Below are 25,231 nucleotides of genomic sequence, written 5' to 3'. Positions count from 1 at the left end.
CTAAAATATAAAAAAGCAGTTTCTGGAGTAGAAGAAAAGAATATATAGAATAAGAAGAAATATATTCCCTTTGTAAATTGTTTCTAGAGGACTAGAAAGAAGTTGTCTGTCTTGTTCCTTTGTACAACTAACCTTTAGTAAAAGTCAATGATTATTTCACTAGGTACACTCTGACCAAGTGTGACACGATGATAGCATAGTTTTGTTTTCTCTTTCCTTTTCTGTTAAATGAAAATAATACCAACTTCAAAAGAAAAAGGTAGATTTGGATAAAACTCTTTACTGTAGAAAAGGGAACAACTAATCCCTTACAGGCTATTGAATAATATTTATGTTTATTCATATTTAATTGAGTAAAGTTGAAGCCCCACTCTTGGCCTTCGCGCTTCTTCCGGGAGCTAAGTCATTGATTAAACATTTGTTGAGGATGTGCTGTGTGCCAGGTACAGTATAGGGCTCCAGAGACGGGGGACAGGAGGATTGGGCTCCTGTCGTTTCACGGGGTGAGGAAGACAGATGAGCAGACCACCACGTGGTAGCTGTAGACGTGCACAATGTGCCCGACAGCTCTACATAATCATTATCTTTCTAATTTCTGAAGATCAGTGATGATTTTCCCTTTTTATCCCTGTTATTGGTAATTTGTGCCTTTTATTGATCAGTTTTGCTAGAGGTTTATCCAATTTTATTAGTATTTTCAAGTAACCATCTTGGATTTTATAGGTTTTTCTCTAGTATGCTTTTTTTTTTTTTTAAATTTCTGCTCTTATGTCCTATAGCTTCTTTGGATTTACTTTTCCTATTTTTTTTTCTTTGTGGTAGATACATAGAACATTAGTTTTCAGCTTTTTTTCTCTTCTAATATATGTATTTAAGACTATAAATTTCCCTCTAAGCAAAGCTTGAGCCACGTCCTACAGGTTTTGATGTGTCAAATTTTTATAATCATTAAGTTAAAAATGTTTTCTAATTTCCACTGTCGTTTCTTCTTTGATCCACGAGTTGTTGAAAAGGATAACTGTTTTCAATAATAATATTTTTGTTATTGATTTCTTAGTTATACTATGACTAAAGGACTTATTCTGTATGGTTTTGATACATGTAGAGATTTGCTTTATGGCTGGCTATATGGTCACTTTGGCTAAGTATTACATGAGTATAATAAACAAAGTGTTAGTGATTCTGCAGTTGTTGGCTACAGTCATCTAGGTACATGAATTGGATCAAGTTTTTAAGCATGTTATTAATTTTATGTATGTATTGGTTTTTGTTTTATTAGTTATTGTATTAATCTCCCACTAAGATTCTGGGTTTGCCATTTTAATTGTTAGTTTCTGCTTTATGTATTTTTTTTTTATTGAGGTCATAATAGTTTAACATTGTGAAATTTCACTTGTACATTATTATTTGTCAGTCACCATATAAATGTGTCCATTCACCCCTTGTGCCCACCTCCCAACCCCCATCCCTTCTGGTAACCACTGAACTGTTCTCTTTGTCTGTGTGTTAGTTTATCTTCCACATACGAGTGAGATCATACAGTGTTTGTCTTTCTCTGTCTGGCTTATTTCGTTAACGTAATACCCTCAGGGTCCATCCATGTTATTCCAAGTGGGACGATTTTGTCTTTTTATGGCTGAGTGGTAGTCCACTGTATACATATAGACCACGTCGTCTTTATCCAGTCATCAGTTGATGGGCACTTGGGTTGCTTCCACATCTTGGCTATTGTGAATAATGCTGCTATGAACATAAGGGTGCATAAGTCTCTTTGAATTGTTGATTTCAAGTTCTTTGGATAAATAGCCAGTAGTGGCATAGCTGGGTCATACGGTATTTCTATTTTTAATTTTTTGAGAAATCTCCATATTGTTTTCCATAGTGGCTGCACCAGTTTGCATTCTCACCAGCAGTGTAATGAGGGTTCCCTTTTCTCCACCTCCTCTCCAACATTTGTTATCTTTTTGTCTTGTTGATTATAGCCATTCTAACAGGTGTAAGGTGTTATCTTATTGTAGTTTTGTTTTGCATTTCCCTGATGATTAGTGATGTTGAACATCTTTTCATATGCCTATTTGCCATGTGTGTATCTTCTTTGGAGAAATGTCAGTTCATATCCTCTGCCCATTTTTTGATCTTGTTGTTTGTTTTTTTGTAGTTCAGTTGTGTGAGTTCTTTGTATATTTTGGAGATTAACCCCTTGTCAGATATATGATTTGTAAATACTTTCTCCCAGTTGGTGGGTTGTCTTTTCATTTTGATCCTGGTTTCCTTTGCCTTGCAGAAACTCTTTAGTCTGATCAAGTCCCACTTGTTTATTTTTTCTTTTCTTTCCCTTGTCCAAGTAGACTTGGTGTTTGAAAAGATGCTGCTAAGACGGGTGTCAAAGAGTGTACTGCCTTTATTTTCTTCTAGGAATTTTACAGTTTCAGGTCTTACCTTCAAGCCTTTGACCCACTTCGAGTTAACTTTTGTGTATGGCAAAAGATAATAGTCTACTTTCATTCTTTTGCATGTGGCTGTCCAGTTATCCCAACACCGTTTATTGAAGAGACTTTCCTGTCTCCATGATATGTTCTTAGCTCCTTTGTGGAAAATTAGCTATCCGTAGATGTGTGCTTTTATTTCTGGACTTTCAATTCTGTTTCATTGATGTGCGCACCTGTTTTTGTACCAGTACGATGCTGTTTTGATTACTATAGCTTTGGTAGTATGTTTTGAAGTCAGAGACTGTGATGCCTCCAGCTTCGTTCTTTTTTCTCAGTATTGCTTTAGCAATTTAGGGTCTTTCGTTGCCCCATATGAATTTTAGGATTCTTTATTCTATTTCTGTGAAGAATGTCATTGGGATTCTGATTGGGATTGCATTGAATCTGTAGATTGCTTTAGGTAGTATGGACATTTTAACTATATTTATTCTTCCAGTCCAGGTGCATGGGATATCTTGCCATTTCTTTGTTAGCACTTTCTTTCAGTACTGTCTCATGGTTTTCACTGTATAGGTCTTTCACCTCCTTGGTTAAATTTATTCCTAGACATTTTATTCTTTTTGTTGAGATTGTAAATGGGATTGTATTCTTGAGTTCTCTTTCTGTTAGTTTGTCATTAGAGTATAGAAATGCAACTGATTTTTGTAAGTTGATTTTGTACCCTGCAACTTTGCTGTAGTTGTTGATTATTTCTAATAATTTCTGAAGGATTCTCTAGGGTTTTCTATATATAAAATCATGTCATCTGCAAACAGCAAGAGTTTCACTTCTTCATTGCCTATTTGGATTCCTTTTCTTTCTTTTTCTCGCCTAATTCCTCTGACCCAAACCTCCAGTACTAAGTTGAATAAGAGTGGTGATAGTGGGCACCCTTGTCTTGTTCCTGTTCTCAGAGGGATGCTTTCAGGTTTTTCCCCATTGAGTATGATGTTGGCTGTGGGTTTGTCATATATGGCCTTTATTATGTTGAGGTGGTTTCCTTCTGTACCCATATTAGCAAGAGTTTTTATCATAAATGGATGTTGGATCTTGTCAAATGCTTTCTCTGGGTCTATTGAGATGATCATGTGGTTTTATTTCTCGTTTTGTTAATGTGGTATATTACGTTGACTGATTTGAGGATGTTGAACCATCCCTGTGTCCCTGGTATAAATTCTACTTGATCATGGTGTATGATCTTTTTAATGTATTGCTGTATTCGGTTTGCCAATATTTTGCTGAGGATTTTCCCATCTATGTTCATTAGCAATATTGGCCTGTAGTTTTTCTTGTTTGTGTTTTCCTCGTCTGTCTTTGGTATCAGGCTGATGTTGGCCTCGTAGAATGAGTTAGGAGGTGTTCTCTCTTCCTCAGTTTTTTGGAATAGTTTGAGAAGGACAGGTATTAAATCTTTGAATGTTTGGTAGAATTCTCCAGAGAAGCCATATAGTCCTGGACTTTGATTTTTTGGGAGACTTCAGATTACTATTTTAATCTCTTGTGATTGGTTTATTCAGGTTCTCTATTTCTTCTTGGTTCAATTTTGGCAGGTTGTATGAGTCTAAGAATTTATCCATTTCTTCTAGATTGTCCAATTTGTTGGCATGTAGTTTTTCAAAGTATTCTCTTACGGTCCTTTGTATGTCTGTGGTATCTGTTGTAATTTCTCCTCTTTCATTTCTAATTTTATTTTAGCCTTCTCTCTTTTTTTCTTAATGAGTCTGGCTAAGGGTTTGTCATTTTTGTTTATCTTCTCAAAGAACTAGCTCTTTGTTTTATTGATCCTTTCCACTGTTGTTTGTTTGTTTCAGTTTCATTTATTTCTACTCTAATTTTTATTATTTTCCTCCTTCTGCTGAGTTTAGGGTTTTTTTTTTTTTCTAATTCTGTTAGGTGTAGTTTAAGATTGCTTATTTGAGATTTTTCTTGTTTGTTAAGGTGGGCCTATATCGCTAAGAATTTCCCTCTTAGGACTGCTTTTGCTGCATCCCGTATGAGTTGGTATGGTGTATTTTCATTCTCATTTGTCTCCAGATATTTTTTTATTTCTCCTTTAATTTCTTCAGTGATCCATTGGTTGTTTGGCAGCATGTTGTTTAGTCTCCACACTTTTGTCCCTTCCCCAGCTTTTTCTTGTAATCGATTTCTAATTCATAGCATTATGGTTGGAAAAGGTGCTTGATATGATTTCTATCTTCTTAAATTTATAGAAGCTTGCCTTTTCCCCAACATTTGGTCTATCCTTGAAAATGCTCTATGCGCACTTGAGAAGAATGTGCTTTCTGCTGTTTTTGGATGGAGTGTTCTATCTACATCTATTAAGTCCATCTTGTCTAGTTTTTCATTTAAATTCACTATTTCCTTGTTGACGTTCTGTCTAGATGATCTATCCATTGACATAAGTGGGGTGTTGAGGTCCACAACTGTTAGTGTGTTGTTGTTAACACCTCCTTTTAGGTTCGTTAATTGTCGCTTTATGTACTTCGGTGCTCCTGTGTTGGGTTCATATATATTTGTAAATTTTATGTCTTCTTTGTGGAATGTCCCTTTTATCATAATGTACTGCCCTTCTTTGTCTTTCATTACCTGTTTTGTCTTGAAGTCTACTTTGTCTGATATAAGTATGATAACACTTGCTTTCGTTTGCCATTGGCTTGGAGTATCATCTTCCATCCCTTCATTCTGAGCCTGTGTCTGTCATTAGAGCTGAGATGTGTTTCCTGGGGACAGCATATTGTTGCATTTTGTTTTTTAATCCATCCTACCACTCTGTGTCTTTTGATTGGAGAATTCAATCTATTTACATTTAGAGTGATTGTTGATATATGGTGTCTTAATATTGCCATTTTATCACTTGTTTTCTGCTGCTTCTGCCTTTCCCTTTTTTCTCATCCCAGACTACCAGTTCAGTTTGGTAGTTCACTATGATGGTTTTCTTAGTTTTCTCTTTGTTTATTATTTGTGTCTCTGTTCTGAGTATTTGTTTAGTGGTTACCATGAGAGTTGTATAAAAAATCTCATAGATGCGATAATGCGCTTTCTGATAGCCTCTTATTTTCTTAGACTAAGCCAATTCCATCCCTTTTCTCTTCCCCTTTTTAGTTACTCTTGTCACAACTTATTCCATCTTGTGTTGTGAGTTTGTAGTTAAAGTGACAGGATTATATTTATTTTTTGATGTTTTCCTTCCCTTTATCTTTAATTTTATAAGTGTTTCCTAACCTGTTCTGATAGAGAGCTGCAATTTTCTGATTTGTCTACCTGTTTATCTATTTGCTCAGGGCTTTATAACCCCTCTCTTTTTCTTTTCTTTTTTTTTTTCCAGGTGTGAGGGCCTTCTTGAGCATTTCTTGGGGAGGGGGGAGGTCTTGTGATGAACTCCCTTAGATTTTGTTTATCTGGAAAAATTTTTATTTCTCCATCATATCTGAAGGATACTTTTGCTGGATAGAGTATTCTTGGCTGAAAGGTTTTGTCTTTCAGAATTTTGAAGCTATCATTCCACTTTCTCCTAGCCTGTAAGGTTTTTGCTGAGAAATCCCCGGAAAGCCTGATAGGAGTTCCTTTGTAAGTTACTTTCTTCTGCCTTGCTGCTTTTAATATTTTTTCTTTGTCATTCACTTTTACCAGCTTTACTGCTATATACCTTGGAGAAGGTCTTTTGACATTGATATAATTAATTAGGAGTTCTAATAGTTTCTTTCACTTGTATTTCCAGCTCCTTTCCCAGGTTTGGAAAGTTCTCAGCTATTATTTCTTTGAACAGACTTTCTGTTCCATTCTTCTCTTCTCCTTTTGGCATACCTGTAATCCTTAGGTTACATTTCCTAATTGAGTTGGATATTTCTCAAAGAACTTCTTCATTTCTTTTTAGTCATAGTTCTCTCTCCTCCTCCATTTGAAGCATTTCTGTATTTCTGTCCTCCAAGCTGCTAATTCTGTCCTCCGTAAATCAGCTCTGTTATTCAGGGATTCCAGATTTTTCTTTATCTCATCCATTGTTTTTTTATCTCCAACATTTCTGATTGGTTTTTCTTTATAGTTTCATTTTCTTTTGTGAAGAAGTTTCTGATTTCATTGAACCATCTATCTGTATTTTCTGGTAAGTCGTCGAATTTTTTTATGATAGCTATTTTGAATTCTTTGTCATTTAGATTATAAGTTCCTGTGCCTTCAGCATTGATTTCAGGGTTCTTGTTTTCCTTCTGGTCTGGAGTATTAATATATTTTTTATCCTGTTTGATAGCATGGATTTGTGCCTCTGTATAGTGATAGTATCTGGTTGCAGCTTCCACCTGCCGCCACTAGGGTGGGCGCTGTGCATTCTGAGCCTGCCACAATCCATGGCTCCCTTGCTCATAGCTGCTGCTTTTCTATCATATGTGCAGGTTCTCTGGCTGACAGGCTGAGCTGGAGTGCTAGGCAGGGGGAGGGACGCTTTCTTTCACATGCACGCTCCTTGGGGCTTCTCATTCTGCCCTCACTTTCTGCTCTCCTGGGGTGCTGGCTTGATGAAGACAACCTGGCAATAGCTTAGCCGCCTATGTATGGGGCTTTCCCATGGGGTTTGAGGGAACTTGGAGAGTGAAGGTGTTCCTGCGGAGAGCCACCCCCCTCCCTCTGCTCCTCTCAGAGCTGTGTGCAGTCCCAGGGTCACTGCCATTGGAGAAGGAGAGGAGAACCCCTTACCTCCTTCCACTTCCTCCTGGGGGTCCAGCATGTCCATCTTCGGGCGTATGGCTGTGTGGGTCTCTCACATGTCTTTTGTGTTGTGTGAATGTTCTCTGTTGGTATATGAATGTCCTTTTTGTTGTATCTTCGAGGGGAGAGTCTAAGGGAAGCGCTCACTCCGCCATGTTACTGACATCACTCCTCCTGAGAAACTAGACATACAAATTCAGACAATCACAGAAATTTCTTCTAATTGGTGACCAGTGACAATATCAGTCTGGAGTCCATTTCTTTGATCTCCCCTTGCCCTCAGTGTACTGGGGCCAGTTTCTAGTTTCACCCAGGGAACTCCTGAGGTTGTGAACCAACAAGCAGGGAGATGATGGGCTGGCATGTGCTGGGCATCGAGGGCAGCTCAGAGAATCTGCTTTATGTATTTTGAGACTGTTATTACTTGCCAAAAAATTTGGGATTGTGATATATTCATGGTGGGGATTGTGACGGATGCATGGTGGATCAACTCAACATTATGAAACATTCCTCTTTTTCTTTTTAATTTCTGGTGATGCTTCTTATTTTAAAGTCTATTTTGCCTGATAGCTGGGGCAGCTTTTTGGGTTAGAATATTCATAATGTATCTTTTTCCATCATTTTTCTTTCAGCCTTCTCTGTCCTTATATTTAATGTATGTTTTTTGTAAGTACAATATAGTTAAGTGCTGCTCCCTATCCCTACTCCTGTCTTTTATTTGCATATTTAATTTGTTTATAGTTAAGTAATTGCTGATACTTCTGGGATTAGGTCTAAATCTCACCGTTTTCTATTTGTCTTATCTATTATTTGCTGCTTTTTTCTCATATTCTTTGGATTAATTATACTTTTAAAAATAATAATTCCATGTTTTTTAACTCCTTTATTCCCTTTTTATAGTTTTTAAATTATTCTTTCCTTGGTTGCTTTATTATGACATAACTTCAAAATGTATTATATGAATAATAATTTAATGCTTTACCACAGCCTGGGTAATACAGGGACTTTAGAAAATTAGTGTCACTTACCCCTTTCTGCTTTTTTTGTCATGTGCTTTAACTTTGTATTTTGAACACCACAAGAGATTCCTATTATTGTTTCATTAAGTCAGTATTCGTTTAGACTTACCTTTATTTACCCTTGTGGAGCTCTTCATTCTTTCCTGCAGTTCCTTGCTTCTTTGTGGATCTTTTTCCTTCTGCCTAATGAATCTGAGAGAAGTCAATTCTGTCAGATTTTCTTTGTTGGAAAGTATCTTTGTTTCACAATCATTTCTGCATCATCTTTCCACTAAGTATAGAATTTTAAGTTATCAGCTATTTGTTGACATTTGGCATGTTAGAGATGTCATTTCATTGTCTTTTTATTTCCATTGTTTCTGTTGAAATGTCAGCTCTCAGCCTTATTGTACTTACTTGAGAGTAATGTGTCTTTCTAAAGATTTTTGTCTTAGGTTTACAGCAATTTTACTGTGCTATGACACATCAGAACTTGTGGACTTCTTTGTATTTATCCTCCTTGGGACTTATAGGGCTTCATGAATCTGTGGCTAGATGTCTCTTGTCAGTTTTGAAAGTCTTTGGTCAGTATCTATAAATACTGCCTCTGTCACAGTGTTTTCTCCTCTTCTCCCATCACCTTGATTCAGTCTAGTATTAAGATGATTGTAGGCTGTGTTTCAGTATTAAAACTGGTCCTTTTCATTTTTGTCCTTACACTAGGTCATATCCCTTGAGGGGTCTCAACTGAAAGCCTTGTGTATTTACCAGAACCTCTTTTTCAGCAGGCCCTCAACTCCAGTTTTTTTGTTTCAACGCTATGAGACTGCTGAAGTCTCTGCTTCATTCTTTATCATCTTTCTTCTTGGCTGCTAGGTCTCTTGCTTCTTATAGCTTAGGCATTGGCAGATGCCTTGAGAAGAAAAGCAGTGAAGAATGTTCAGCTCACTCCATTGCTTTTCCCTTCTCTTCATCATCTTGGCCCCTCATGTCCTAAGTATCTTGGTTGCTCTTTGATTCCTTTAAAAAGCTGGGCTGTTGGTTTTCTTTTTTATTTTTTTTGTGTTTTATTCAGTTTTCATAGTTATTTTTGAGAGGAGGTTGGTTTGATACATGCTGCTGTATTTTAGCTGGGGTGTATGCAAAGTTATCCTCTTTAAATCTTTTTCACCTTTTGTATTTTCATTTGGTGAAGAGTAACTAGGTTTAAATGAGACAGCTTGACTAAAGAATTTGGTACAGGATGTGTTCATGTGCTTCATTCCTCTCATGTCAAATAAAAAGCAAATTTGAAAAAGTGAGAAATAAATTTCCTACCTTACTTGCCCTGTAGCCCATAGGCACAGGCTTGTTTACTGAGTAAATACCCTAAAATGTTGCTACGTTTGTGTAGTAGAAATATAACTACCTTTTTTAGCATGAGAGATACTTGAGGAACAAACCAAAAACAGATGTTAAGACTATAGTATTTTTTTCTTGTTGTTTTCAGTTTTTGTTGATTGAGGTATATCTTGAAATATATTTTTAGAGCCTCTGAATCTAAATGTGAAAAATTATATATCTGTCAAGAACTTGGATTTTTTTGTGTGCCAAGGTGTCTATTGTTTCTATCTCAGAATTCATGTAAACAGTAACATTATTAAACCATGTCTCAGTTCGTTTGTCTGTAAAATGGCAATGATTATATTACCTTAGCTGAAAGGATTATTTAAAGGACTAAATACTATGTATTAGTTTGCTTGGACTGCAGTTACAAAATATCATAGATTGGGTAGGTTAAACAAGAAAATATGTCTCACAGTTCTGGAGGCTGGAAAGTCCAAGATCAAGGTTCCAGCCAATTCGGTTTCTGCCAAGAGCTCTTTTCCAGGCTTGCAGATGGCTGCCTTCTCTCTGTGTCCTCACCTGGCCTTTCCTCAGTGTGTGCTCATAGGGAGAAAGAAACCTTTCTTCCTCTTCTTATAAAGCCACCAATCCTATCAGATTATGACCCCACCCTCATGATCTCATTTAACTTTAATTACTTCCTTAGAGGCACCATCTCCAAATACAGTCACCTTGGGGGTTGGGACTTCAACTTGAGTTTTAGGGGGGTCATAATTCTCTCCATAGCAACTGTAATACATAAAAGCACTTAAAATAGTTCCTGGCCCATAGTAATTGTTTAATAAATTGTGGTTTTGTGGTACAGATGATTTAAAAGATTTTTTCCCTTTTTTCTCTTCTAGGTGCTGACCTTGGCTTACTTTTTGAAACACTAGGAATGGTAGTTTCTACTCTTCAGGACCTCAAAACTAAGGAGCTAAGGAGAACCCTACGTAAATAGAGTGAAGTCTGTTCCATTGTCCTTTGCATTCGGAGACTCCTTTATTTTACCAAATACAAAGATTCTCTAACCAGTGCAGTCATTATGAACGTGACAAGTTTATTTTCCTTCACAAGTCCAGCTGTGAAGAGACTTCTTGGGTGGAAACAGGGTGATGAAGAAGAAAAATGGGCAGAGAAAGCTGTTGATGCTTTGGTGAAAAAACTGAAGAAAAAGAAAGGTGCCATGGAGGAACTGGAAAAGGCCTTGAGCTGCCCGGGGCAGCCGAGTAACTGTGTCACCATTCCCCGCTCTCTGGACGGCAGGCTGCAGGTTTCCCACCGGAAGGGGCTGCCTCACGTCATCTACTGCCGGGTTTGGCGCTGGCCTGACCTTCAGAGCCACCATGAACTAAAACCACTGGAATGCTGTGAGTTCCCTTTTGGTTCCAAGCAGAAGGAGGTGTGCATCAATCCTTACCACTATAAGCGGGTAGAAAGCCCTGGTAAGTGAGTCCTTTTATATTGATGCATTGAGCAGATTCTAGTTGTGTAAGATATCAAAATAGTCCCTTTCCATGTTTTTAGTTGTAATTTTTAAATAATTAGGGGGAAATAGCATAGGTTTCTCAGCCCTTGAGTGTTCTAACAACTTAGTCCTCTGTAGTTAACTGTATTTCTTAGGAGCAGGGCTATGAAGATTGTCATAGTGGTGCTGATACCTCTAAGTTGTAACAAATTATTTTCTTTCTATATTTAGTTTTTGTGTTTCCCATTGGTTCTGTGCATTTCTTTAGACAAATTTAGCTAAGATTTTATTTCAAGGGAAGAAAATTAGGAAAGGAAAGAAGCATGGTGTTGTCATCCACATACTTCAGGGAAATACATCTTGAGGGCACTTGCCAGTGACCTGTACCACTTTGTCCTTAACAATAGCACCTTTTATCATCTCTGGTGGAATTTTGCTGTGGCGTGTTATTCCCTCTGGAGGGTCTGAAGGAATTATGTTCTGCCATGGAATCATTTCATACTATTGCTTTATTAGATACTCCTAGTTTTGACATGTATGACGTTTTGGGGGGAAGTATAGTAAAGGATATACTTTAAAATTTGTATGGTTTTGCCCTCAGATTAAAATCCACATTTTAGACAGTTGCACCAGTTGGAAAGTGATTAGGCAATGTTAAGCACTTAAATATCTCATTCTCAGTTTGGAACCAATTTTGTTGATAGATTACTTATTAATAGCTACTGGTTACAAGGGTTCCAGTGAGGCTGGGCGTTAGAATCGCATGGCTCCCCTCCCAGAACTTCTGATTCTGGCATCGCCCAGTCCCTGTGTTTTTAACAAGTACTTCAAGTGGTGCTGATGTAGCTATTGGGGTTTGGGAACTACTAAGTTAGATCATGTAGTAACATGGTTCTCAGATAAAAGGCATTATGGGTTTTCTAAGAATATTTAAGACATACAGAAAGAGTTTAAAGACCAGGGAATAATATAATACATCTTTGTATCCACCGCCCAGTTTAAGAAATCAAAGATTTCAAGTAAAACTGAAACTCTAGCTTCTGTCTCTCCGATCCAGTTGCCTTCAGTAACTACTCTTCTGAATTTGATGATTAGAATTTGATGTTTATCATTCTCATGCACGCTTTTATACTATTATTACATATATATGAATCTATGACAATATGTGATATTTTGTATGTTTAAAAGTATTATATAATGATATTGGAGTATCCTACAACTTGTTATATTCATTCAACATTATGTTTTTGTGATTTCTATATTATATACTTTAGGATTACCTTGTCAAGTTCTGTGAAAAATCCTCTGGAGATTTTATTGGGATTTCATTGATTTCATTTGGCAGAGGATTGACATAGTTATGCTCTAGTGCATAATATTTTTCTAAATTTATTTAGGTCTTTTTCTTTAAGTTTCCTCCATAAAATTCTTGTACATCTTTTGTTAGATTTATTACTAGATAACGGTTTGGTTTTTATTGTATCCTTTTTAAAGTTACACTTTGTTACAGTTGTTCTTGGCTAGGACTGCGCTTGCTTTTTTTCCAGCAACTTTGCTAAATTCTCCTTATTCTAATATAGATATTCTTTACTGCTTGTTATCCCTGCTATGATGTAAATTTAAAGAAAAAACAACTCAACAAGAGATACGTGGTCTTCTTTTAGCCTGAAATTGAGATGGAGCTAAGAGTTTCAGAGAATAAAAAGTAGTGTATAAGTAATACGTACAAACAAGATTATCTAGGTATGTGTTTTTTTGATCCTTATGATAATTTTAAGAGGTATGTAGGGAAGATTCTAATCCGACTTCACAAGCAACGAGACTGAGATCCCGATAAATTAAGCGACCTGTGTGCCAGACAACTAAGATTCACTATTTAGAAAACACGGTGGATGTATTTTCTCTGCCCCCCCACCCCACCCCCCAGCCATGTGTATTATTAACATCTCAGCTTTTAGCAGCTAGCACAGTTGAGTAAATTTTTGCTGTTAAATGAAAATACTAATTTTAATTTCTCTGTATGGTCATTTGTCCATTTTTTAGAGCTGAGTTTTCGGTCTATACCCTTTGACTATCGTCTTCCCTTCTTTGTTCATTTCATTGCTGTTACTGACACAAGATGAGAAGTTTTTTAAAAAGTTAATACTGAAATGATTTTGTTACTCTTAATAACTTACATGTAAAAGGTTTGATAGGGAGGAGGTGGAGAACCAGCTAAAATAAGACATTTGGAGCTTCCACGTATGTCATTTCATCCTCCCCTTTAGCCAAGAATCTGATGAGCCGTGCATAGAACAGTTCTAAAAAACTTTGAGGCTGAGGCCAAGATCTGTTGAATTTGAACATACCAGGATTTTACTTATATTTTTCATATTATGAAGTGGCTGATGTGGGAATAAGAACACATGGATTTTTTCCAGAAACCACTGTGAAGCTGCCCCTGCATCTCGAGGGGAGAAGCCCCACTAAATCAGAGCTCAAGGGGGCCTCAGCCCCTCACTCTCCCACAGTCGAGTAGACATTTGCCCTCTGTAATGCAGCATGGAACACAGCTGGTTGTTGTTTCTGTGAAATAGGGAAAAAGGGGTCTGGAGTTCTAAGCTGCAGATACATAGCTCAACACTGAATTACTTTGAACTGTGGAACTATATTACCTCAGATAAATTATTCCAAAGACCAGCTGAGCAGCTCAACCATCAGACGGTGAGGGCTCACAAACTTGGTGTTTTCTGCTGGTCCCTTGTTGAGATCTCTAGAGAAAAATTCAACAAAAATTGAGAGCCTTTAGAAGGCTTAGAGTAGTGGTTTTCAAAGTGTGTGGTCCCCAGACCAGCCGCATCAGCATCACCTGGGAACTTATTAGAAATGCAAGTTTTTAGACCCCTCCACAGACCGACTGAATCCAGTTCTGGGGATGGAGCCAGCAGTCTGTTTTGACAAGCTCTCGGGTGATTCTGATGCAGGCTAACGTTTGAGCACCACTGGTTTGAGGTCTCCAGGCCAGTCATCCAGTCCCATTGACTAGATGAAGTTGTCTGTTACTGAAAAGAGATGTTAATGAGTTAGTCTTTGAAATCGTTCATTGTTTTGAACTTTGTATATTCTGTTACAGGTATAAAATTGACTTGCTCTTTCTAGAATTTCCCTTCTTGCTGATATTCATTAAGATTAGTACTCTGATAGAATGTGATATAATTATTCTTTTGGGTATCTTTTGCTATCTCTGTTTCTTTGGCCAAAAACAATTTTATGGATTAAAGTAATTGTAGTTTTTCTTTAACCTATGCCATTAATTCTGTTATAAATGACAGAGTCTGAAAATTGTAGTGGGGGAAAAAACCGAAAGTTCTGGAAACACTTTGCAACAACTTGTATTCATCATAGTTAACAATGGCGAAGAGTGTGAGCCGGGAGGAACCTTCCTTTGGTGAAAGGACCTCTACCTGACCATTACTGAAAAATGCATCTTTGGGAAAGTAGGAAATGTTAAGAATTTCTTTTTCTGCAAGTGTGTGGACAGTTATAGGAAAGAGAAAGTTTGCGCAGCTTCTGAAGACTGTGACCCTGCTGATGATGTAACAGGTGACTGTTTGCTTGGACTTTTAGTAGCCTTTAGAGTCAAGGCTGCTTATTAGTGGTTGGGTTAAATGTAGGTTTTCTTTTGCTTTGCCAAAGTAAATGCTGACAGTGGCGGAGTAAGTCATGCAACTGTGGGATTGAGAAGACCATTCAGCTGCTATCTGCTGCTATTAAAATGCCTTCATGGAGACTTCCTGTCATTTGACCTTTTTTTTCTTTTTTTATGTTTTTCACATGGTTCTTGAAAATTATCTTCCGTACTTTGAACTTAATCAACTTAAACGGCTGTATTAAACTTGAGCTTCCAATTCTGAGATTTCAGTTTTGATCTTTAAACACCCTTCCAGCTGCTTTCATTTTCAGCAGGATGGCTCCCAGCGGTTTAAAATTAAAATACACCTAAAATCCTCTTCACCTGTCAACTGAATGCGAGTTTTGACTCTCTCGCTGCCTCAGGCACCATGTAATTCGTGGCTTGGTAAATTTTACCTTAAAAAAGAAAGTCTTAGAATTATAGAAATGGAGAATGGATTGGTGGTTGCCAGAGGCTGAGGAGGGGCTGGGGGGCAGGAGGGGAGCGGGTGTGGCTGTAGAAGGGAGGGATCCCTGAGTTGATGGAAAGTTTCCATATCTCGGCTGTATCAGTGTCAATATTCTGATTGCGATGTTATTCTATAGTTTTGCAAGATATTACCATTGGAGAAAACTAGGTAAAGTGTAGGCAGGATTTCTCTGTATTATTTCTCACGGCTGCATGTGAATCTACAATGTAAAAAATAGTGATCTGTGAAAAGGCAGCTAGTTCAGTTCACGACTCAAACAGTCACACTGCTGCTTTTCCTCAGGACAACCATTGTACTTTGGTGTGCAGCAGAGGTGCTCTATGCGAACTTCTTATGTCTATGCGAACTTCTTATTTTGTCACAGAATATTAGAAAGATGTATACTCAAGGGTCAAGATTTAGTAAGATTAATATTTTTAAAAGCAAAAAGCACATTTTTTAAAATGTTTCTTCATACTGTGAATGTGTTTTTACTTGAGCCAATGATGACAAAACCTTCTCTCTAACAATGTTTTTGATTTTTGTCTTTAAGTCTTGTGTTAGTGTATCCATTCAGAGATTGGGGTGGGGGAGTATTGTCTTTGCTTTCAGGTTTATCTGAATGGTGACATACGGGAATCTGACAACTGAAGTTGTAAGCCAGATATCAAGATGTGATCTTCACAAGGGTTTTGAAGATTTGGGACTAATTAGCAACATTAGCTATAAAAATTAAAACAAAGCATTATGACCTGTGTATTAGGGTTCTCCAGAGAAACAGAACCGATAAGAGATTTATCATAGGAATTGGCTCACAAAAGTTGGAAGGCTGAGAAGTCCCACAATCTGCTGTCTGCAGGTTGGAGAACCAGTTCCTGGTGGTATAGGTCCCAGTCCCAGCCCAAAGGCCCGAGAACCAGGAACACTGATGTCCGAGGGCAGCAGAAGATAGATGTACCAGCTCAAGTAAAAAAAGTAAATTTGTCCTTCCTCAGCCTTTTGGTTCTATTCAGGCACTCAGCAGATTGGAAAATGCCCACCTTCCATTCGTGAGTGCAATCTTCTTGACCCAGTCTGTTGATTCAAATGCTAATCTCCTCTGGAGACACCCCTACAGACACAGCCAGAAATAATGTTTTGCCAACTATCTGGGCATCCCTTAGCCCAGTTCAGTTGACACATAAAATTAACCACCACATCCTGTGTTCGTCTACATCTAAATTTCTCTGCATTCAAACAATTATGGCACAAAGACAACTCCTGAGGAACTGTGTCTCTCCAAGAAGGACTGGCATGTAACTACAGCACAGTGTGCCAAACAGAATAAAAGAAGTTTGGACCAGGGATGGGCCTGAAAGTGGCCACAAAAACGCTCACTCAACACTAACACTGCGTTCTAGTCTGTGTGGTGGTGCAGATATATGCATATTATATTTCCCTGTACACAGGATTTCAATCAGTTTACAAGAAGACATGCAGTAAAATAGAAAGTATTACTAATAAAGTAGACCAGGGAAAACAAATTAAAATGGAAGCCCAAGACTAAGGAAAATTACCACATACGGCTTCCATAAGAGTTACCATGATACAGATATACTACTGTGTAGAGTTACTCTGTAATCGTAGTCTAGATGGTTCCCTAATACTTTTGGTGTGGGAGAGAGATGTGTTATGACATTGAGATGAAGGAAGGATGCTTTAAAAGCTATGAAAAGTACCTTTCAAAGCATTTGTGCCTGAAGGCTGGGTGGTGGAGAAGAGCCATTGAGGCAGTTTGCAGAGGCTTCCTTTGGGAGGGGCACCCTGTCCTTTACAGGTGGTCTTCCGCAGTCCACTCAGGGCTCCTATCATCTGTCCACGTGGAAGTTCCATTTTGAAAAAGCTTTTGGTCACTACTTCTGCTTCTGTCCAAGCTCAACAGCCAGCCAAGTGGACACGGAGTTTAGATGGTGAACTTTTCTCCAAGATATTATCATTGGCATTTGGCTTGTGTTTGATAATTTCATCAGTCATCTACAATATTGCTAGAAACACATTCAGTAATATAATTATGAGTAGGATTTTATACCTAGATCTTTTAGTGGATTCCATATTCCTTTTTCTCTTTTTTTTTTTAAGATTGGCACCTGAGCTAACAACTGTTGCCAATCTTTTTTTTTTTTCTGCTTTTTCTACCCAAGTCCCCCCAGTACATGGTTATATATTTTAGTTGTGGGTCCTTCTAGTTGTGGCGAGTGGGACGCAACTTCAGTGTGGCCTGACAAGCGGTGGCATGTTCGTGCCCAGGATCTGAACCAGTGAAACCCTGGGCCACCGAAGCAGACTGCGCAAACCTAACCACTTGGCCACAGGGCTGACCCCCATATTCTTAAATCTAAGGCAAAATGTGAAGTTTATTATTCCGGGGGTTTTTTTCTGAGCAGCTCTTCCTAGTGCATTATTTGGGGCATTGGTTTTGTTATTTATTAATTGATGAATGTATGGAAAGTTAGCAGTTACTGGTTACTTTTGCATAAATTCTGAAAGTACGTAAACTGAAGGAGCCATCTAGACAATTATGTGATTTGTTTCTGGGTAGAATTTTTCTGTTGCTAAATCTACTCCAATTTGAAATGTTGAGACTATACGACTATACTCTACAGATTATACAAAGTATCTTTCTCATACTTGTGCTTTCCCAACCATTATCCTCCATTCTTTTTCTCTCTGTGATATTAGCTGTTTTCAGCTCTGACCTCTTTAAAGTTCAGCTCTCTTCTACCCACCACTGCTAGTTTAATAGGGCCGAAGGAACACTAGCCAGCTAGCGGCCGTTAAACACAAAACACACAAAAAATGGCTGATGAAAAAGAGCAATTTTGAAAACCGTAAGAAAAAAAAATTGGCCGTAATAAATGAAAGAAGTAGCATATACAATGATTGCAATTGTGTGCAAATAATATTTTAAATTAAAAGGAAAAACCTACCTGATACTTTCAAGACTAGCTTTGGGTGAAAGAATATTGAGACTTGTGAGTGGTGCTTTTTGGCTTCTTATCCGCCCACGTGCATCATCCTCAAACAGCGCTTTCTTGTGGGTTTAGGAATGTTTTGTGTGTTTGGGTGGGGGAGTCACAGGTGATTTGCTCCCGATGTTGGGAGTGCCCTGTGCCCTTGACAGACACTTGGAAAAGTGAGAGAAAGAAAAAGGAAGGTGGGCTTATGTCAGGATCTCAGGCTGATTATCTCGGTTTTGCTTTCAGCTTCCTTGGTACCAGATATCAAAAGGCTCAAAGAAAAGACTGGAGTTTTCCCCCTCAAAATGTATGTCCCATCCCCTTGTCTTTTTCTCTTGAAAATATTCTCTTGAAAGACTCGGCATTATGCCTAATGATCGTGAATTAGCCAAACCTCTGCCTTGATATTTGGAAAAATGAGATTTGTTTTGGGGAGGAGATAAGCAAAGAGAGGATATTTATTTTAAAGAGCAGACCTGGGACCCTGGCAACTGTAGGGTACTACAAGCGCCGTGTTATAAATCTCAGAGGGCCTGAAGAATGGGAGAGCTAAAAAACACCCAGATTTTGTTAATTGGCCAGCTTGGCTGGGTGTAGTGTAGTTCTTAGATACTGGTGTTAGGACCAGTTTGAAAGGCTGCGGACTTATCTGTTTCCCGTGTTGAGTCTGGTCTGGGCTTCCCTGTGTCAACAGCACTTCTTCCCCATGGTGGGAGATGGGGAGATAAACCCTTGCCGCTTACTATTCCACCTTGCTAATTATCAACGCCCTCAACAGGGTTCTCCACCCGGTGACCTTTAGCACTGAAGCCTGCCTGTCATACTCTGTTGCAGGTCTGCTACAAGCCACGTGGGTTATGTAACGAGAAGAAACTGTAACTTCCCTGATAAAAGATCTAGAGTCTGGAAACCTGGGCTGTGTTTAAGTAAAAAGTTTTATGTCAACAAAGGACTGTTTGGCAAATTTTTTCCCCAGTTCTTTGAATCGTCATTATTACGCTTTGGAATCTTAGCAGACCTTGCAAAGGGAGATCAGGTTTACGTTCTACTGCATCGCCACCTCAGTTCAAAACAGCTCTCCAAGAGATGCTGCTCTTCTTAGTTCTTCCCTCTTTCTCATGAAAGAGCCTTTCTTAATCTGAGTAGTGGTCTGGTTTACGTAGTCACACATCACATTCGCCGGACCACCTGCCTGCTTGCCTGTTTGGGATTTTAAGTCACAATAAGGCAAAAGGAGAACCTATGGTTTGTATCAGTGGTGTTTGGGCAGCTTTTGGTAAACATGTATATGACCACAGAGTGGCATTGTCTTGTCTGTTTTCCCCGTATGTTTCCCTGACAGTTGTATGTAGCCAGCTCTGTGGCAGGTTCAGCAGTATTTTTTCTGTGGCAGTGTCTTTGAGCATCTGTAAAGTGTATCCAGGGTATGGTAGTGGACAGGTATTTAAGTAAGATGATCAAGTTAGGAAATAGTTGTGGGTAAATGCTTTTGAAACACATAACCTATAGCTTTTAAATGGGAAAAAACAGCTCATTTTAACATGAATTGTTTTAAAAAAAGAAAATGGATGGGAGCATGTCACAAGGACACACGGGTCAGCTTGAAGGGGCTGCCCTGGCTAAATCAGACAGTTTTGTCAACAAAATAATTAAGGACAGAAATGAATAATAAACCATGGCGGGTGGGATACAAACAAGAGTCCATGCTGATAGTAAATAAATGGGGAGAAGGGAGGGCCTCTTGCTCACAGTAGAATGTCTCCTGTTGACTGGGAAATGTGGAGAGTGGAGTTTTTTATGGAAATTTAGGACAAATAAGACCATTTAAAGGAGGTACGTATTTTTTCTAGTTGTGAGGTTAAAATGTCATCAGGCAGAATCTGGAGTCAAAAGGCCTGTACTAAAATGTTGGCACTTGGTGTCTTTGACCTTCGGCCACTTGTCCTCTGTGAGCTTGTGTTTGCTAACCTGTGAAATGGGGAGTGATTAGATCTACTTTCCAGGGTTGTGGCGAGGATTAAATTAAATAATATATGTTGAAAAGGCTTTTGCATTCTTGAAAAATAATGTGGCTGAAACATTGAAATAAGGAACATAACTTCTGTACACATCTTCTTTAGAATAAAAACAATTTGTAATAAGTTTTCACTAAACAAATCTTCAGAAAACTAGTGATAATAGTTACAATAATAATAATAGTAAAAATTAAAATAGTTCCTTATTATGCTTGCTTTGTGCCAGGCACTGTGCTTATCACTTACCATGTGTTCTCATTTAATCCTGACTACAATTATAAGAGGTCCCGACAGGGCCACTGGGATGCAGTTTGGGTAAGCTGTCGCAAGCTTGTAACGGAAGAGCCAGAATTCAAATTGAAGTCTAACTCCAGAATCCATGCTCCTAACCGCCACCCTGAACTGCTTCCCGAAGTAGTTTTTTCCGCCTTTATCAATTTTCTTTCTTTAGCAAAGGGGAAGGGTATCCAGAATTTTAGTAGTAGAGCGTGTGATCTGAAATGCATATTTGCACCAGCTGCATGAATTTGGAGTTGATGATGGTAAGTTGGGAGAGTCCACACCTGCGATTCAAGTGTTTCTGGAGGCTTATTTGTGTTTATTTCCCATTGGTCAATAATCTTCATCATTAGATAACAAGTATCTGTTTCACTAATCTATTTAATGGGGTCAGATGTGAACGCAAAATGAGAATTAATTACATTCAGCTGCCATTACAAATTAAGCCATGCAGCCTGGTGTGACACCTGGGGATGGTCATTTACATATCAGTAGCTGATTAGGCCCGCCAGGCCAACTGCTTTACTTACGTATAATAGTAACCACCCCTCACTGAGTGCTTACCCCCGCCCAGGAACTTGTTAAAACTAACCTGTGCAACAGTGAGAGAGACACCAGAGCACAGTGGCTAAGAGGCTAGATTCTGGAGCCAGACTGCCTAGGATTGAATCCTGTCTCCATTTAGTTGGTGGTTACATATTCATAGGCAAGCCACTTAATCTCTATCCCTCAATACCCACTTTTATGAAGTCCAGGTAATGATAGTGCCTAGGTCAGTAGTTATAAGGATTAAATGAGTTAATACTTGGTATAGCACTTGGCATATATAAGCACTATATAAATGTTAAATAAAAAGACGATCTGAGAGAAGTATTAGTTTAAAGAGTAAATTGCCGCTGTTAATTGGCTGGTAAAGTAATTGAGTAGGGCTTCCCGTTTCAGAAGTCGAAAACTAGAACCCCCCTCTGACTGTCGTTCTACGTCTTGTGCGCCTCATGAAGGATCTTTCTCCTCGTGATATTTTGAGCTTACACCCTGAAGTTTTTCTACCTCTAGCAAACTATGAAGTCTCTCATAACCTAGCACCTTCCTTCTGTGGCAGTGAAGAAAATGAATATTTGGCAAAGGAAAGGAAAGGAAGCTGGGGGGAGGATGGGAAGAGAGGACACAGGGAGTGAGCCCGGTCGAGAGCCCGCCGTGTGCGCCTGATCCTCCCAGAGCTGGTGGGGGGGGGGGGGGGCGGGTTTTATTATTTCTGTGCAGAAACGGGCAGAAACTGTGCTGCCTCACTTCACAGAGCTAGGACCCTGGGCTGTCTGGATCCAAAGCCACTGCTTTTTCCGTGATACCATGCTGCCTGACCAAAAAATTGTACACTTAATGAATTTTCCTGTCAATTTAGTACAAGGCCATGCTGGTCTTTTCCCTGTCTTTCTAATTGTAATCTAAATACCTGAGAATTGGGACTGACACTCTTACAGAATTTTAGAGGTAGAGGGATGAGCTCTAGAAATTTGACTTAAGGTGAGAAAACTGAAGTTCAGGTTCCACAGCTAGTTAGAGACAGAGGGGGAGCCGGAGAGCTAGTGCAGTGTGGCCAGTGAGTCCTCGCTCCTCATCTTCCTTCACCCGCTCTCCGGGAGGTTCTGACTGAAGGCGTCTGCGAGGACGGACAAGAACCTGCCTCTTTAAACAGTAATCTTGCTAATTCGGATGCAGGGAGCCTGAGGACTGTACTTTGAGAAAGCTGATCTGTATTAATCAGTTTATAATAAAAAGTCCAGAAATAGTAATATAATTCACAAGCACACATTAATTGAAAAAACTGTTATTAAGGACCTGTTATGTGCCAGACACTGGATGATACAGAAGAAAGAAAACCCAATTCTGTCCTCAAGGGGCTTATGGTCTGGGTGAGGTAGAGTCAGATTAGCAATAAAATGGGGCCAGCCCCATAGCGTAGTGGTTAAGTTCCATGCGCTCTGCTTTGGCAGCCCAGGTTCAGTTCCTGGGCCAGACCTACACCACTCAGCAGTAGCCATGCTGTGGTGGTGACCCACATACAAAATAGAGTAAGATTGGCACAGATGTTAGCTCAGGGCAAATCTTCTTCAGCAAAAAAAGAAAAAAATAGCAATAAAATGTTACAGATGCTATGATGAAAGTCTTGTTTCGGCCACGTTAGAGCACAAAGCAAAGAGGAACTTGTTTCTCCTGGCAGTGGCACCATAAAGGAGATGACGTTAGAAGTGGACTTGGAAATATGGCCAAGTGAGCAAAGCTGTAGGAGTATGAAACTAGCAGATGAAAACTTCCAGAAGCTGGGATGACTGGGTCAGGAGTAGGGTGAGAGGACAGTGACCTCAAAAGGTATTTGGAGCAGGAACCCGGATTAAGTCATGGGGTCGTAGAAGGTGTACTGTGGGTGCATAATCTCACAGATAAGATGTATTCCAGGGAAGTTATCTGTGGCATAAAAGAGAATCACTGGCCTGGAGTGATGTAGGAAGTTGGGTTCTCAGAAGTTGAGTTAGATTTAGGCTATTTTTAAGTAAATTTAATGGGTTTTTTTTAAGCTTCAGGATACCGTTACTGAGTACAGTTCATTTCTCTGTTTATATTCGAATTGTATTCACATGTTTGTCTTCTATTCATGTGTTTGTGCTCAAGAGTAATTGATCTATTCCTAGAAAGTGTATCCTATAAAGTTGCTGCCTTTAGACAAAATTATCTTAACTTTTGAAAAGATGTTCCCCGAAAAAGCTGAACAGGAGAATGGAAAGAGAATTGTAAAAACAACTTCCACAGGCGCTGTGCGGTCGTACTGAGTAATGTAGTCTGTCGGTTAGGAGCGGACCTTGATTCCAGCCCTGGCTCTCAGTGTAGCAGCTGTGTGACCTTGGATGTGTTACCAAGCCAGGCTGAGCCGGCTTCCTCGTCTGTAAACTGGAGCCAGACAGCGGCCGTCCTGCTCTCTTCTGCACCTGCAGCGCCCCGCATGGGGCCTTGCCCGGGGTCCGTGTTCCACGGGCATGTATGTAGTGCTCGGGGCTTCAAACCCTCCCTACCATCACCGCACCACCAGTAAGCAAGAGTAGACGAGGTGCCACCACTCAGAGATTTTTGGCTATATTTTCATTAAAATTTAACCTCGATTAAGGGTTGTGAGAATCCCTTCTTCAGTGTCAAGTTTCCCTGACACATCCGTAGGTAAGGAATTTTATTTCATAAAGGCATATACTATTAGCTTTTATGTGGCTTACCCTCTCCACCACTTTCTACTTTAAATGTTTCTATTTAGAAGGTCACTGAACACACACTGTCTCTAGGGACATCTGTCTAGTACAGATTTGATACTGGGCACAGATGCTTTGGCAGCTTGGCCTCCCACCCCTCACCCCCTGCCCCACCTGTTTTCAAAAGAGAATTGCAGCAGCTGGACTGACTCTCAGGCCATTCTTCTGTTAGTCCTGGGCCACCTTCCTGCTTTGAGGTGACCTCACTGAAGTGTCCTGAGCCCCAGCTGCGATGCGGTCTGGCAGTGGACTTTGTACACTGTGGAGCTCCAGATGTTCATAAAGCAGCATTATCATCAGTCAGAAGACTTGCAGGATTTACGGTGGGAAGGCCCCTTGGAGTTCAAGTTCCTTGCCCTTTGGAGTGAGGAAATTGAGACCCTGAGAACTTAAGTGCTTTGCTCAAAGTCACAAAGGTAGTTATTATCAAAGCCAGGCCAGAACGCGGGTGTCCTGATGATTTCCCAACTGCCTTTTCCAGGTCTTGGGAACTAAACAGCATTATCTGTGGTACTGGGTAGCAGCTATATTTGCCATCATGTCTGTGTGGATATAGGCAGGGTCCCAGCAACTTTGTTATCAGAACGCTCTTGGGTGTTTAAAAAAATAGCTTGTTGGGGCCTCGTGGCATGGTGGTTAAGTTCTGCACACTCTGCTTTGGCGGCCTGGGGTTTGCAGGTTTGGATCCTGGGTACAGACCTACACACTGCTCATCAAGCCATGCTGTGACAGCATCCCACATGCAAAATAGAGGAAGATTAGCACAGATGTTAGCTGAGGGCCCGTCTTCCTCACCAAAAAGAAAAAGCTTGTCCACAATCCTTTGCCAGATCACAGGCCGGGGGGATTTGTCAGCCTTCATCTCGTGACTGGACTCTGATTCCACTGACGACTTGGTGAGAGAATGTCAAAGTGCTTCAAAATCCTGGAACAGCTCACGAATCTAGAGGCTGTACAGGAACGCTTTCCAGAGCTCAGCCCCTCTTTCCAGTTTTAGCTTTTTCATACCTTTTCCTTGTGCCCTGGCAACGCAGAAAAGCTGAGTCCAGTAGCAGAATCACAAATGTCTCCTGAAACTCGCTTCCTGAGACTTTCTTAGCTTGGTTTGTTACCCTGTTGACTGGAAAGGGGATTTTATTTTTTTAACTGAAAGAGATGCGTAAATACTTTGAAAAGCAGAGGTACGTCACTGAGAAAAGGTGGAAATCTGACTTTTTTTCTTTCTGAGAGGTCAGGATAAGAAGGGAAGATAACTTCCTCCTATAGAGACGCAGTAATTAGAGATTTTCGAGTGGGTGGAGGGAGGGGTGGTAAAATCGTCTAGGATCCTTTTCCCCCCAGAATACACTTGAGGAGGTGGTACGAGACCAGCTCGGGGTTCGACCTCCTACAATATAGAAATGACACACCACAGTCTGATTTTTATATGGTTCAAATCAAAAAGAAATTCATGTGTGTAAAGAAAGGTGTTTTAACATTGGGCTCCTCTTTCAAACCAGATTCTTGTAATTCAAATTACCCAGT

The 25,231-nt window shown here is 39.5% G+C and overlaps 1 protein-coding gene across 17 annotated transcripts in view; it reads left to right on the top strand.

The window, feature by feature from the left end:
- SMAD1 (SMAD family member 1) overlaps positions 1–25,231 on the top strand; it is a 79,895-nt gene that overhangs the window by 25,432 nt on the left and 29,232 nt on the right. For all 17 annotated transcript variants that reach the window (XM_023626119.2, XM_023626149.2, XM_005607767.4 and 14 more), the window contains 1 exon segment: positions 10,396–10,977. In XM_023626119.2, coding sequence (XP_023481887.1) covers positions 10,578–10,977 — 400 coding nt within the window. In that variant the 5' untranslated portion in view covers positions 10,396–10,577.

Source organism: Equus caballus, chromosome 2 (assembly GCF_041296265.1).
Source record: "Equus caballus isolate H_3958 breed thoroughbred chromosome 2, TB-T2T, whole genome shotgun sequence".
NCBI lineage: Eukaryota > Metazoa > Chordata > Mammalia > Perissodactyla > Equidae > Equus > Equus caballus.
The sequence above is the reverse complement of the archived record's forward strand: the minus strand, read 5'-3'. Positions and strand labels throughout refer to the sequence as shown.